Source organism: Coregonus lavaretus (genome assembly GCF_964263955.1).
Source record: "Coregonus lavaretus genome assembly, chromosome: 31".
In the NCBI taxonomy this organism is placed as follows: domain Eukaryota; kingdom Metazoa; phylum Chordata; class Actinopteri; order Salmoniformes; family Salmonidae; genus Coregonus; species Coregonus lavaretus.
The window spans coordinates 13,318,298-13,334,145 of record NC_140018.1 but is presented as its reverse complement, the minus strand read 5'-3'; the positions used below and the strand labels follow the sequence as shown (position 1 = coordinate 13,334,145).

General features: G+C 43.1%; 1 protein-coding gene across 1 annotated transcript in view; it reads left to right on the top strand.

The window, feature by feature from the left end:
* Positions 1-15,848, top strand: part of LOC311106769 (otoferlin-like) — a gene marked incomplete at both ends in the record, with an annotated part of 102,582 nt that overhangs the window by 44,628 nt on the left and 42,106 nt on the right. The window contains 2 exons of the mRNA XM_084149160.1: positions 2,941-3,040; positions 4,390-4,592. Of these exons, the coding sequence (XP_084005286.1) occupies positions 2,941-3,040; positions 4,390-4,592 (303 nt within the window). The remainder of the gene's footprint in view (positions 1-2,940; positions 3,041-4,389; positions 4,593-15,848) is intronic.

Here is a 15,848-nt window from a genome sequence, read left to right as displayed (position 1 = left end):
TCTGGAGTAAGGTTCTGTCTCTGTCTCCATAAAGTTTGTCATCTTTTGAATTATACGTTGGTGCTGACTGTTTCCTTCATTTTGCTGCAGTTGTTATTATTGTTACACTTCAGTTTCTGCTGCATACTGCATCCATCTCTCAGGAGATAGGGGAGAGGGAGAGAACAGACAAAGAGAGTGAAAGAGAGAAGGGAGAGAGGGGGCAAAGGAGAGGGAGAGAGAGAGAGAGAGAGAGAGAGAGAGAGAGAGAGAGAGAGAGAGAGAGAGAGAGAGGATGGGTGGTGAAGGGAAAGGGGAGACGGAGCTAGAGAGAAGTTGGAGTGATAAACACAATGGTGGTTTGTGATTGGTCTTTTACTGAAAGGATCTAATAGCCATGGCTATTACTGTCTCTCTCTCTCTCTCTCTGTGTGTTTGCTTTGTAAAGGTCCTAAAGGTGTGTGTGTGTGTGTGTGTACGTGCCAGGGTTTGCTCGTAAATTATTTGTGAGGTATCTATGAAGGCTTTATAAATGCTCCAGCCAGGTCACCCGTGATACAAGTCAGTAGTCGACGTCCATCCATGTCATCATTAAGTTTGCCGACGACACAACAGTGGTAGGCCTGATCACCGACAACGATGAGACAGCCTATAGGGAGGAGGTCAGAGATCTGGCCGTGTGGTGCCAGGACAACAACCTCTCCCTCAACGTGACCAAGACAAAGGAGATGATTGTGGACTACAGGAAAAAAAAGAGGACTGAGCAGTGAGCACGCCCCCATTCTCATCGACGGGGCTGTAGTGGAACAGGTTGAGAGCTTCAAGTTCCTTGGTGTCCACATCACCAACGAACTATCATGGTCCAAACACACCAAGACAGTCGTGAAGAGGGCACGACAAAGCCTATTCCCCCTCAGGAGACTAAAAAGATTTGGCATGGGTCCTCAGATCCTCAAAAAATTATACAGCTGCACCATCGAGAGCATCCTGACTGGTTGCATCACCGCCTGGTATGGCAACTGCTTGGCCTCCGACCGCAAGGCACTACAGAGGGTAGTGCGTACGGCCCAGTACACCACTGGGGCAAAGCTTCCTGCCATCCAGGACCTCTATACCAGGCGGTGTCAGAGGAAGGCCCTCAAAATTGTCAAAGACTCCAGCCACCCTAGTCATAGACTGTTCTCTCTGCTACCGCACGGCAAGCGGTACCGGAGTGCCAAGTCTAGGTCCAAAAGACTTCTCAACAGCTTCTACCCCCAAGCCATAAGACTCCTGAACAGCTAATCATGGCTACCCGGACTATTTGCACTGCCCCCCCACCCCATCCTTTTTACGCTGCTGCTACTCTGTTAAGTATTTATGCATAGTCACTTTAACTCTACCCACATGTACATATTACCTCAACTACCTCAACTAGCCGGTGCCCCCGCACATTGACTCTGCAACGGTACCCCCCTGTATATATAGCCTCCCTACTGTCACTTTATTTTACTTCTGCTCTTTTTTTTCTCAACACTTTTTTTGTTGTTGTTGTTTTATTTTTACTTTTTTGTTTAAAATAAATGCACTGTTGGTTAAGGGCTGTAAGTAAGCATTTCACTGTAATGTCTGCACCTGTTGTATTCAGCGCATGTGACCAATAAAATTTGATTTTATTTTATTTTATTTGGTCCCAATGGTTGCATGTTCAAATCCAGCGACATCATTTTTGTTTTAAGCCTATCCCAAACCTTAACCCTTACCTTAACCCTTCAGAGTTAATGCCTAAACTTAACCATACATCTTAAACGTAGATGAATGTCTAATTCTGACGTGAGACTGTGCGAGTTTGTTGTAAATGCTCTATGAAGCCTTTATAGCTGTTGGTCATACAGCGTGAAACCCATATTTCTCTATGCAGTCTGGTACGTGGTGAGACTCAGGGCTGTTAGAGAATGGGAACTGAGCTCATCTCCCAAATTAGTATTTTTTGGCTTTTGTTTCAATCGAAGCAATTGAGTATAAGTAAAAATCTATATATTTCAGGAAACTTTGCTTAGGGACAGGAAGGAAAACATTCTAAAGTCGGTGGGAATAAATCACCAACGTTTTCTTAGACACTTTGGTAAAGCTGCTTTTTCTTAGGACAGCGAAAGCAGCTAATGAGAAAACGATATGGAAATAACTGTTTGGTGTTGGAATGTGGGGGGAGAGTTGAATGCTACTCAACTTCACAAATTCCTCACTGGCCAAAGGTTGGTGGGGTGTGAATGTGTATTTCTCTCTGTAGCTCTATAGCTGAGATTTAATAGTAGCCGATTACTCATAGCCTGCTCGTCTTTACTGGTTAGTTGCTGTAGCGGGTTGCGACAATGACACACTATCCTTGCCTCTCAGAGTCAATCTCCATCACTCTGCCCACACACGCACGCGCGCACGCATGCACACACACAAACACACACACACTCACACACACACACACTCATAAACACAGCCACTCGCCTACACACCACACAGGCAGAGGGAGAAGAGACAGGAGCCAGAGAGACGAACGACTGAAATAGCCAGAAAGACTTATGGTGGATGGTAGAGACTGTATGGGATTATGAGATAGTCAACAAGAAGGTGGAGAGAGAGAGAAAGTAGTGGGGAGGAAGACGGTGCAAGCTGTGTGAGGACAACACCATCACACTGATTCAATGTAACCCACCAAAACCCACTGTTAAAGAGACTAAAGAGATGAAGGCTCATTCTATGTGCAGTGCACTGTCCATTTCTGTCTGTCTTCACCTGTGATCCACTAAGCGTTCTGAGATTCTCTGTGACCCATCAAACAGACAATACCAATGTTTCTAGCCAAGACACAGTCCTACATCATGTCCTGCTGGAGGAGGATCTATAGCTTTGATCCACTAATGGGTTCTAACACACTATCCCACTATAGTTTGGTTGTTCATGGTTCTTGTGATTTTGTTGTTCCAGAGTCATCGGAACCTTCAGGATGGTTCTACAGAAGGTGGCGGAGGAGGGGCAGCTGGAAGTGACAGACACACTCATCGATGACAACAACACTGCCATACGGGTAAGCCCCAGCACTGGTCCCATCAGTCTGCAGGTCTTCATCCATAAGAGTGGGAGTCCTCCATACTGATCTATGAACAGCACACATGTACTTACAGTACATACCGCACACAGACGCACAGATGCACAGACACACAGACAAACAGATATATATTTCATGGATCTCAAATGAGTACTGATCCAATAGCCATATATTCAGAGAACAGTATCTAAGGGAATGAAAAAGAGAGTAAGATAGAGGGAGCGAGGGATGGAGAGATCAAGGGAGATATAGAAAGGGGGATAGAGAAACGACTAGAAAGAGTGTGAGAGCTCATCTGTATAAATCACCCCAGGGCTTAGGAGAATGGTGTTAGTGGAGTGAATGCTGACTCTCTGTTATTGAGATAATATCACACACAGTAGCCAGAATGACCTGGGGGGTACTCACACTCATTATACCTGATGAAGACACATTGGCTGTCCAAATGTTAAATTATTGCATCTGAGCTCCTAGAGTGTGCGGCTCTCCTTTCTTTTTTCAAGGGTACCCACACACACACACACACACACACCCACACACACACACACACACACACACACACACACACACACACACACACCCTCTGCACCCCTCTCTGTCCCTGATGAGGGAGAGAAGAGGAAGATAGCCGACAGAGTCTCACCTGAGTTCTAACTGAACAGAAAGTGTTTTTCTCGCCTCCTGCTGAAAGATACCGGGTTACCATGGTAATGCCTTTAACTTTATTGTCTCTGCAGTGATTTACTGGCTCCCGGGTGGTCACAGGGCAGCGAGAGAGAGAGTTGGGAGGAGAAGGAGAGAGAGTGAGAGAGTGAGAGAGAGAGAGAGAGAGAGAGAGAGAGAGAGAGAGAGAGAGAGAGAGAGAGAGGGAGAGAGAGAGAGGTGGAAAGGGGAACATTCTTTGTATATTTTCCTCCTCATCAGTCTTTGTCAGTGAAATAAATCGCTTGGTTTGTAGTAAAGATCAGTTCAGTGTCCAGTGAGGTCTAGAAGTGCCTCTACTGCTTCCTTTTCAGACCAAACTAAGTGCTTACTGACACACAAAATATAGATTTGAGCCACAAGTGACCACAACTCTCTGTCAACCAATTTGTCAACCAATATTGAGCTTTTACAGCAAAGGCAGTGGCTGTCAACCGAAACTCCAATGCCACACTTCCTTGTCCTTTATTCAGTTGATGAGAAAGCCGGAAGCAATTTGAGTATTGCTTATGAACGCCTTATCAATGCTCTATGAAGGCTTTATAAGCTGTTGTTCATTTGCTGTAAGAACATAGTGTGTTTCTAGGTTGTTTTGACTAATTCATTGGTTGACTATTCCATTCCAGACTAGTGTTACCATAGACATCAAGTACACGACCATGGATGGGACGGTGGGGGTGTGGAGCGATGGGGAATTCCTGGACGTTCCGGGCGACCCAGAGGGAACGTTCCAGTTTGAGACAGACAGCCTGCTTTCCGGACACAGCCATGGATCAGGATCCGGAGTGTCTCCTGGACGATCCATCCACGGAATTCCCACTTTCAGGAAGTGAGTCGACAACTCCATTAGTATAGCTGAAACATAATCAGCATCATTATAAACTTGCATGCAGCAATGCCATAGCTAGAACCATATCTTCATCATCTGTAGACCATTAGACTCGTACCCGTATACGGGTTGAAAATGGAAGATTTGGACGCTGATAAGAGCCTAAATTTTAACGCAGTGGCTGTACAGTAACATGCTATACATGATGTCAGAGCTCAGGCTCTGCGCTTCACAGCTCTGTATGGGTTTTGACTGACAGCAGTTCTGAACTTGAACACTGCGCACGACAAGAAGTTGCCCCTATCCCTCCTGCTAATTTTGAAAGATTAGACGTTGAGGAATATAATACATACTGCTTTGATGTCATACAAGCGAGCCAAACACCCGTGAGTCCAAATGTGCACTTCACATTTCCATATCATAAAACTCATGTCATATACAGTGTTAACATTTATGATCACTATGTTTGATGTACAAATACAATATCACATGGCGTTATACCCTGGGTTGTCCTGAACAGAATGAGCCTATGTTTGTCTATTGTGAAGAAAATTAGCTGTGGGGCATTCAAATGAATACACGCATAACTGTGAAAGACTAACACTGTAAGATTGTAGTTTATCATTTAGCTAGTCATGTTGGCAATAGAACAAGCTTTCAAATTATGCCCATCTCACCCAGATTGTGATTTATAATGGGCCGTTTTTCTATTGCGTACACCAACAGTAATTGTGTAAAGGGGGGATGCAGGGTTGTGTATCAAACAAAACAACTACAAGTGTGCTTGCTCTAGTTCCTCAACGGCACAGCTAGGAGAGCTAAAAAAAAAAAAAAAGAAGCACCTTATAGTAGAAGACTCTTCTTTGAGTCATAAAAGTGCGTTGAAATTACTTAGGAACTGTGCACTCTTTGGAGAGGTGTGTGGCCACTTGGAAACAGCACATAGTCTCACTCAAACCCTTGTCATTTTGCAGCTACCCCATATTTTCCAAGAATATTCTTATCATGTTATTGAATGTATCCAGAGTATTTTCAGATTTCGTTATCAACAAATGCGGTGAAAAGTACAGTAAATGTCAAATGCACATAAAATCAACAATGTTCCCTTTTAATTGCTACCATGGTTATGCATATGCATTCCATATTTCTTCTGTAAAAAAAAAACATTTCAATTTAGCCCTGTCCATACAGGCCAATTCCAAACAAGGTTTAACAACAACAACAACAACAATAACAACAACATCAAAGCGAATAAATCATTATTGTCAGCAAAGTCATTAAATATGCCATTATGCTCAAAATACACCAACACCATAATTAGAACAATCCTCATCATCATTATCATCCTCATTAATAACAACAAAAGTGAAGACATGATAATCATCATCATCATCATCATCTTCACACCATGCATTTAAACAGACCTAGAAACTCCTCTAGCTGGCACCATACTCTGCCAGTCAGTACGGAGTGAATGTGTTACAGCAGTATGTTTCAGCCTCCAGGCAGTGCTTTCTGCTGATGACTATTAGCCTGCTTTCTCAGTGAGTACATTTACATGCACACTAATAATTCAATATTATGGCAGTAGGCCGAGTTTGGAAATAGTCATGTAAACACCTCACTCTGCTCATGTTAATCGACGCAAGGTCAAAATCAAATTAAGCATACACCTGATTTTCTAAGCAATCTTTTGAATTATGTAAGGGATAATCAACGAAGGGCTATGCGTTCTATGGAAAATAATGAACAATGTGGAAGGTGGAACTATAACCTTCCACAGAGTTGCATTATTTTCCATAGAACGCATAGCCCTTCGTTGATTATCCCTTTTATACCATGGCTATAATTTAACATATTTGCCGCTAGAAGTGTGTTCAACCTCCACGGAAGTAGCTAACAAGTTTACAAGACAGCTACAGTAGTTGCATTGGCAACCAAATAAACAGACTTGCTAGTTTGGCTAACCAAACCATTAGTCATACCTTGCTATTATGAAAATCGAATTCTACAATGACAATAATGTTTTCAATTAAACTTTTTCTTTCAAAAGCAGCTCAAACATAGAACATGAATTGAACATTGATCATGGCAGTAGGCCGAGTATGGAAATAGTCATGTAAACACTTTACTCTGCTTATCTTAATCGGCGTAAGGTCAAAATCGAAGTAAGCTTACGCCGATTAATACACCCGGTTTTCTGAGCAGTCTTTCAAATTATTAGGACTTACACTACCTTTCAAAAGTTTGGGGTCACTTAGAAATGTCCTTGTTTTCCATGAAAACATACATGAAATCAGTTTGAATAGGAAATATAGCAAAATGCATAGGAAATGTAATCATTGACAAGGTTAGAAATAATGATTTTTAATAGAAATAATAATTGTGTCCTTCAAACTTTGCTTTCGTCAAAGAATCCTCCATTTGCAGCAATTACAGCCTTGCAGATCTTTGGCATTCTAGATGTCAATTTGTTGAGATAATCTGAAGAGATTTCACCCCATGCTTCCTGAAGCACCTCCCACAAGTTGGATTTGCTTGATGGGCACTTCTTACGTACCATACGGTCAAGCTACTCCCACAACAGCTCAATAGGGTTAAGATCCGGTGACTGTGCTGGCCACTCCATTATAGACAGAATACCAGCTGACTGCTTCTTCCCTAAATAGTTATTGCATAGTTTGGAGCTGTGCTTTGGGTCATTGTCCTGTGGTAGGAGGAAATTGGCTCCAATCAAGTGCCATCCACAGGGTATGGCATGGCGTTGCAAAATGGAGTGATAGCCTTCCTTCTTCAAGATCCCTTTTACCCTGTACAAATCTCCCACTTTACCACCACCAAAGCACCCCCGGACTATCACATTACCTCCACCATTCTTGACAGATGGCATCAAGCACTCCTCCAGCATCTTTTCATTTGGTCTGCGTCTCACAAATGTTCTTCTTTGTGATCCAATCGATTATTCTGTCCATAACGCTTTTTTCCAATCTTCCTCTGTCCAGTGTCTGTGTTCTTTTGCCCATCTTAATCTTTTCTTTTTATTGGCCAGTCTGAGATATGGCTTTTTCTTTGCAACTCTGCCTAGAAGGTCAGCATCCCGGAGTCGCCTCTTCACTGTTGACGTTGAGACTGGTGTTTTGCGGGTACTATTTAATGAAGCTGCCAGTTGAGGACCTGTGAGGCGTCTGTTTCTCAAACTAGACACTCTAATGTATTTGTCCTCTTGCTCAGTTGTGCACCGGGGCCTCCCACTCCTCTTTATATTCTGATTAGAGCCAGTTTGCGCTGTTCTGTGAAGGGAGTAGTAGACAGCGTTGTATGAGATCTTCAGTTTCTTGGCAATTTATTGCATGGAATAGCCTTCATTTCAGAAGAAAGTTATTTGTTTCTGGCCATTTTGATCCTGTAATCAAACCCACAATTGCTGATGCTCCAGATACTCAACTAGTCTCAGGAAGGCCAGTTTTATTGCTTCTTTAATCAGCACAACAGTTTTCAGCTGTGCTAACATAATTGCAAAAGGGTTTCAAATGATCAATTAGCCTTTTAAAATGACAAAACTTGGATTAGTAAACACAACGTGCCATTGGAACACAGGACTGATGGTTGCTGATAATGGGCCTCTGTACACCTATGTAGATATTCCATTAAAAATCAGCCGTTTTCAGCTACAATAGCCATTTACAACATTAACAATGTCTACACTGTATATTTTCAAATATTTTTTTATTGAACACACACAAGAATGGTGTATAGGTATGAAAGACATGTGTACAGTTCTTATCTAAACATAAGAGAACAGACATGAACAACAAGACCCAGAGTTCTGGACACAAAACAACTATTACAAAACACGACATACAGAACAGGGACAGGTAGAAAGAAAAAGGGTAGATGTAACCCCCCCACTTATACCCCCCTTTATCCCCTAGGGATAGGGGGGGGGGGGGGGGGGGGGGTTACAAAAGGGTAGATGTAACCCCCCCCCCCCCCCCTATTCCACCCTATTCCCCTCCCGACTGCTCGAGTGTCGGGGCCAGCACACGCTGCCCAAAGGTAGATTACAATATGACAATTGAGAGTGCGTTAAAAAGTACAAATTCACAGCACCGACTGGTCCAGGTAAGAGAGGAAAGGCTGCCAGATTTGATCAAATGTTGATAATTTATTGTTCAGAATATATCTAATTCTTTCTAAGTGTACAGTTTTTGCCACTTCGCTGAGCCATAATTTGGTAGAGGGCGCTTCCCTCCTTTTCCAAAACAACAAGATTATTTTTTTTGCCGAAATGAGACTGTAAGAGATTAGTTGTTTTTGGGAGTTGGTTAATCCGTTTAGGGAATCGGACACTCCCAGGATTATCAGAAGCGGGTCTGGGTCTATTGAAGTCTCCAGAACTTCAGAGAGGACCCCAAATATTCCACACCAATAACCATACAGACTAGAGCATAGGGCAAAGCAGTGGAGTAGTGTACCCTGCTCAGCCTGACATTTATCACACATAGGGGATGTATCAGGAAATATCCTATGCAGTTTAGTTTTGGAATAGTGTAATCTGTGTAATACCTTAAATTGTATGAGACGATGTCTGGAGTTAATGGAGCAGGTGTGGATATACTCCAAGCTATCCTCCCAGTCTGCCACCGAAATATCAGTCCCTAGTTCTTCCTCCCATTTTGCCTTAATGGCATCTGTAGAGGGTGCGCTAACAGATTGAAAAGCGTCATATAGACGAGATATCAGTTTGTCTGAGGTGGGGCATATTTTTATGCATCCGTCAAACATGGAAGGTTTAGCATTCTCAAATGTTGGGAGGTGTTTTCTAACATAGTCTCTAATTTGTAGGTATCTGAAAAAGTTACTTCTGGGAAGGTTATAAGTTTCCCTCAGCGCTTCAAAGGAAGCAAAGGTCCCTCCTATATATAAATCCCCTATGGTACTTATCCCCAACTCTCCCCATCGCTCAAAGGAGTTATCAAGGTTAGAGGGGGCAAAGGAGGGATTCCTGGCAACAGGGAGCATGAATGATATTGGTCTAAGCTCAAAGTGGACTTTAATTTGCTTCCAGATTCGGACTGTGCTATGTATAATAGGATTGTTATGGTAAAGTGACATCTCCAGATTAACAGGTGACAAAATCACGGCACCAATAGAGAAGGGGTGACACTCCTCCCGCTCCATGCTAAGCCAGCTGGATGGCGGGGTTGCGTCATCCAGCAAAAACGTAACAGCGCGGAGGTTAGCGGCCCAATAGTAAAATATAAAATTTGGGAGAGACAATCCTCCTTCCATCTTGGATTTACATAGGTGTTTTTTTACCTATCCTGTGTGTTTTATAATCCCAGATGAAAGGATTGATAATAGAGTCCAGTTGTTTATGAAATGATTTAGGTATGAATACTGGGATGTTCTGGTATAGGTAGAGCAGTTGTGGGAGGAAGACCATTTTAATGGCATTAATTCTTCCGAGCAGAGAAATTGGGAGAGTTCTCCAAAACTGTATGTTTGCCTTGAGATTTTGCATCAGAGAAGGGAAATTCTCTTTAAATAGTAAGGAGTATTGTTTGGTAACTACAATTCCAAGGTAGATACATTTTTCGGAAGATAACTTAACTGGAAGATGTTCTAGCCAGGAGGTGTTTTGCAACCGTATGGGCATTAATTCACTCTTGTTCCAATTTATTCTGTATCCCGAGAAGTTACCAAACAAATTAATCACCTCAAGAATAGCTGGAATACTAGCTTGGGGTTCTGTTACATAGAGGAGAATATCATCTGCGTATAGGGAAATCTTATTTAGAGTATCTTTAGTATTATAGCCTTGTATTGCTGAATGAGATCTGATCGCTTGAGCGAACAACATTAACATTTCTAAGTGACCCCAAACTTTTGAACGGTAGTGTATATCATGGCATTGTTGAATACTCATTTCTGATTGGCTTTTGAAGGGAATTCTAGAGCATGCATTATTTCCCTATAATGCACCATATATCAGCACGGCAGAATTCAATTTCTAGTGGCAAATATGTTAAATTATAGCCATGGTATAAAAGGAATAATCAACGAAGGGCTATGCGTTCTCTGGAAAATAATGCAACTCCATGGAAGGTTATAGAACACACCTTCCACGTCATTCATTATTTTCCGTAGAACGCATAGCCCTTCGTTGATTATCCCTTACATGTAAACAGTTCCAGTGGTGTGTTTGATCTGTGCATGTGCAATGTGTATGGCAAGCCTCCCTCTTATGCGCGAGGGAAGTGAGTTCGGAAGAACTGAAAGTATGCGTCTTAGAAATGGTTTTCACATACAAACTTTGTATGTCCGAACTCAGAATCAAATAGCCTTTGCAAAAATAACATGGTCACTGTGGTAGAACGTTTACTTTGATTAGCGATTATCTGCAATTATCAAACGTCTCATCAGGTAGCCTGATTTGAGATGAGTGTGTCCATGGAAACAGGATTATTAGGTAAATCGTTTTTCTTTTAAAGCATGATTTTTTTTTTTTACTAACTATTATATTAATCTGATTATCCACAATAATCGTATTCTTGTAACCGTACTCAATGTGGTGTGTTATTGTGCTTTCTGATGAATAATGTGTGGGCTAATAAGGTGTAGGTGGTATTGATTTCCTATCGGCTGGTTTGCCTGGCTAGGTCCCCTAATCCATTATCATAACACATGTTAAGTGTTGTGTGTGTGTGTGTGTGTGTGTGTGTGTGTGTGTGTGTGTGTGTGTGTGTGTGTGTGTGTGTGTGTGTGTGTGTGTGTGTGTGTGTGTATTTGTGTTTGTGCGTGTATATGTGGAACCATACATCAGCCACTTATTTGGATGTATTTGAGTGAGTCTCTCACCATGAGAACCTCCATTCTCCTGAGTAGACAGGTTGTAATGGGAGTCAACTGGGCATTACAATGGAATGGGGCTCTGTCTGTGAATCCTCATGAAAATCTATTCAACTGACACATACTCTTATAATCTCCTAGAGTTTAGATGTACTGATTTAGTGGGTTTTATCTGATTGAACAGAGTTTTTTTATAGTGTGTCCCCATAGAGCTGTTCTATGTTTTATAAGACCTGTAAAAAAAGTCGTAAGGCTAAGGAGGAAAGGAAAGGGAAAGGGGGATACCTAGTCAGTTGTACAACTGAATACATTCAACTGAAGTGTGTCTTCCGCATTTAACCCAACCGCTCTGAATCAGAGCAACAGTGTTCCCAGAACAGAGAAATTAAGAGCGAGAGCATTACAGCATCTATTCTATCTACACACACACACACTCACACAATCAAACACATACACACCTCTGTCCTTGGTGCTAGACGAGGGCACCTGTCATCTCCTAATAACCATGGCAACAAAGAGCTAGACCTGTCAGTGATACAGTACAGTATAGTATAGTACAGAATAGTACAGTACAGTACAGTAGCTCAGAGGAGAGCTGAGGTTTTGTGTGAGAGAGAACCACAGTGAACCCACACAGACTGATGACAATACTGATGGAAAACACACAGGGGGGGTGGGGGGACAATGATGACCTCATGGAACCACTCTGATGATGTCAATGGGCATTGATGCCATTGTAATAACCTGTCTGGGTTGGTGCTCCTTACAGGGAGGAGAAGGAGGAGGAGGACAAAAACAGTGTGAACTCAAGGTACCACATGCTGTTTGGGTTGCAGTGTCTCTCCTCTTTGGGTTGCAGCAGTGCCGTCTTGCATGGTTTAGCATTTACAGCATTATTACATAATAAACATAATTTATTATCATCTCTTATTCTATGTGTGATGATATTTCACCATGATGAAACAGGAAGTCATTCCATACCGGCCCTTCATTCTAAATCAATGTCACACCAGAAGGGTCTTTATATTTAATGTAGACTAATTACAATCACAGAGCTTATTATGTTTTATGATTATGTAATGGCTAAGGGCTGGATGTTGACGGTAAGAGGTAGTGGAATCTGGTGTGTGTGATATTCATTAAGATGGCTTTATTGCTAGGCTAACATATGGAACTGTTTTAAGATGGTCATACCATGGATCAGTTAGCTATTTGAAATGCATTGAATAACACATTCATAAATGGCAAAACAGACAGTTGTTACAGGAGGGGGTTGCAGTTCCGGAGCGACCCACTAGGTGTCATCCTCCGACAACCTTAGGCACCTCCTCACTCACAGTCTGGACTAATCATGATCCTATTGGTGTCACCTGTGTCTACCTGTTCACCTGTGTATTTATGCCCTCACTTCCCTGTGTTCCCTTGCTCAGTTTTCTCTGCTAGTTTCACTATGCCATGCAGTACTAATCAGTGTCTGATCGCGGGACGTATGGACAGGTACGTGAGAAGTGTTCTCCCTGTTTATTTATTATTTCAGTCAAAGTTAGTATTTTGTATTTTGGCTGTCAGCCTGTTTTTGGGGGTCTTATTTGCTCCGCCTTTCTTTTTCGTTTATAGTCCGTTATTTTGTATCCTGGCTTCGGGACCACCAGTAAAGATCCTTGTTTCACCATCCTTGCTTACTGCCTACTATCTATCCTGCAACGCACCTGGGTCACACCTCACACCCACACTTACAGACAGTGAAAAAATGAATCATAAGGAATAAGGTTTTGAAGTGTCTGTAGGAGAAAGCTCAAGAAATACCTTCAGTCAATAGACTCTTAATTAAAATTGTTTTATTGCTAGTGGAATCTGGTGTGTGGGAGATTCATTAAGATGGTTTTATTGCCTACCATACAATAGATCAGGGGAGAAGCAGAAGGCTAAGATACATAATCCTAACCTTATTGAGCAGTCAGATAGGTTTGGGTCAGAGTTAATGAGAGTTGGAGCCTTGTACAGTACAGGCACATATCAAACAGAAGATCAAGACTGGGTAGTTTAGCCATCTATGGTGCAACTTAGACGACCCTGTCTGTAATGCTAGCATTACATGTGGTTTAAAGGTCATCCCACATTCCAACATCGGTACAGTTTAGGAAGGAGGACTTCTGTTCTTCTGAAATATTTGGCATAGACAAAGGACAAGAGAGAGATGGAGTTGTGTGTGTGTGTGTGTGTGTGTGCGGTCTTCAGGTCTGAGCTGCCATGATAAAGTGATAGATGAGAAAGAGGAGAAAGGGGTTTTACACACACACACACACACACACCAGTTTACATTGACATTTTAGTAATTTAGCAGACACTCTTATCCAGAGCAACTTACAGTTAGTGCATTCATCTTAAGATAGCTAGGTGGGACAACCACATATCTCAGTCATAGTAAGTACATTTTTCCTCAATAAAGCAGCTACCAGCAAAATCAGTTTGGGGGTGCCGTGTGATTATTTAAGATACTCTTTGTAGGGTTTCAGATGTTTTCGGAAGATGGGCAGGGACTCTGCTCTCCTAGCTTCAGGAGGAAGCTGATTCCACCATTGGGCTGCCAGGACAGAATAGAGCTTGGACTGGGCTGAGTGGGAGGTGCCCTCCAGTAAGGGTGGGAGGACCAAGAGAGAACGGCGTGCTCGGGTTAGGGTGTAGGGAGGGGCATCTCCTCTTGCTGCTCCATAGGCAAGTACCATGGTCTTGTAGTGGATGCGAGCTTCAACTGGAAGCCAGAGGAGTGTGCGGAGGAGCGGGGTGACATGGGAGAACTTGGGAAGGTTGAACACCAGGCAGGCTGCAGCGTTCTGGATCAGTTGCAGGGGTTTGATGGCACAAGCGGGAGCCCAGCCAACAGCGAGTTGCAGTAGTCCAGACAGGAGATGACAAGTGCCTGGATTATGACCTGTGCCACTTCCTGTGTTAGGTAGGGTCATACTCTAGGATGTTGTAGAGCATGAACCTGCAGGAGTGATTCACTGCTTTGATGTTTGCAGAGAATGACAGGGTGTTGTCCAGGGTCACATGAAGGTTCTTTGCACTCTGGGAGGGGGACACCGTGGAGTTGTCAACCGTGATGGAGAGGTCTTGGAGAGGGTAGGCCTTTCCCGGGAGGAAGAACAGCTCCGTCTTGTCAAGGTTGAGCTTGAGGTGGTGGGCCGACATCCAAGCTGAGATATCTGCCAGGCACGCAGAGATGCATGTTGCCACCTGGGTGTCAGAAGGGGGGAAGGAGAAAAGTGGTTGAGTGTCATCTGCATAGCAAGGAAATGAGAGACCATGTGAGGATATGATAATGCCGAGTGACTTGGTGTATAGAGAGAAGAGTAGAGGGCTTAGAACTGAGCCCTGGAGGACACCAGTAGTGAGAGTACGTGGTGCAGACACAGATCCTCTCCATGTCACCTGGTAGGAGCAGCCTGCCAGGTAGGATGCAATCCAAGAGTGTGCAGAGCCTGAGACGCCCAGCCCTGAGAGTGGAGAGGAGGATCTGATGGTTCATGGTGTCAGAGGAGAAGGAGTTAGCTTTGGCAGTGCGGAGCGCCTCCGTGACATTTGCAGAGAAGAGCAGTCTCTGTTGAGTGACCTGTCTTGAAGCCTGACTGGTTAGGGTCAAGAATATTCTTCTGAGAGAGATAGCAAGAGAGTTGGTCAGAGACGGCACGCTCAAGTGTTTTGGAAAGAAGGGACACGGTCTGTAGTTTTTCACATCAGAGGAGTCAAGTTTTGGCTTCTTGAGGAGGGGAGCGAACTCGGGCATTTTGAAGTCAGAGGGGACGCAGCCAGTGCATACATTTGCATACTGGTTCCCCATGGGAATCAAACCCACATCCCTGGCATTGCAAGCGCCATGCTCTACCAACTGAAACACACAGGACCCCAGTTACTATGTCATCTCTACCCGGGTGTAGCCAGCTTGTTTTGCAGGGGTTCATATAAATCACCTCCCATTTGTCTTGTTGCATGCTGCCAATAAACACATCCAATGTGGAACACACACCCAGTTGTGATGAATGGGTTAGTTACCATTTCGAGGAACAGTGTGTTTTTTTTTTAACACTATGGCCACTTCAAGTGTTCGGAGACCTATAATAATATGTTCAGAAAATTCCCTTGAATTTAACTGATGGAAACATTAGTCTTTTCATCCACAATACCACAACACCTGGGCGTTTTGTGTGAGACATAACGGCATTATCCCTTTAGAGGTCACAGTCATGAATTAATCAACACAAGCACACTGACACATATATGTATGTAATTGTATGTAAATTATCTTTATTTGTTTAAGCTATTGAAATATGCATACTCCTCATTTGCACACTTACATAACATTTATTCCCTCGCAAAGCGGAGGAAACCGAGGCAGGGATGAGA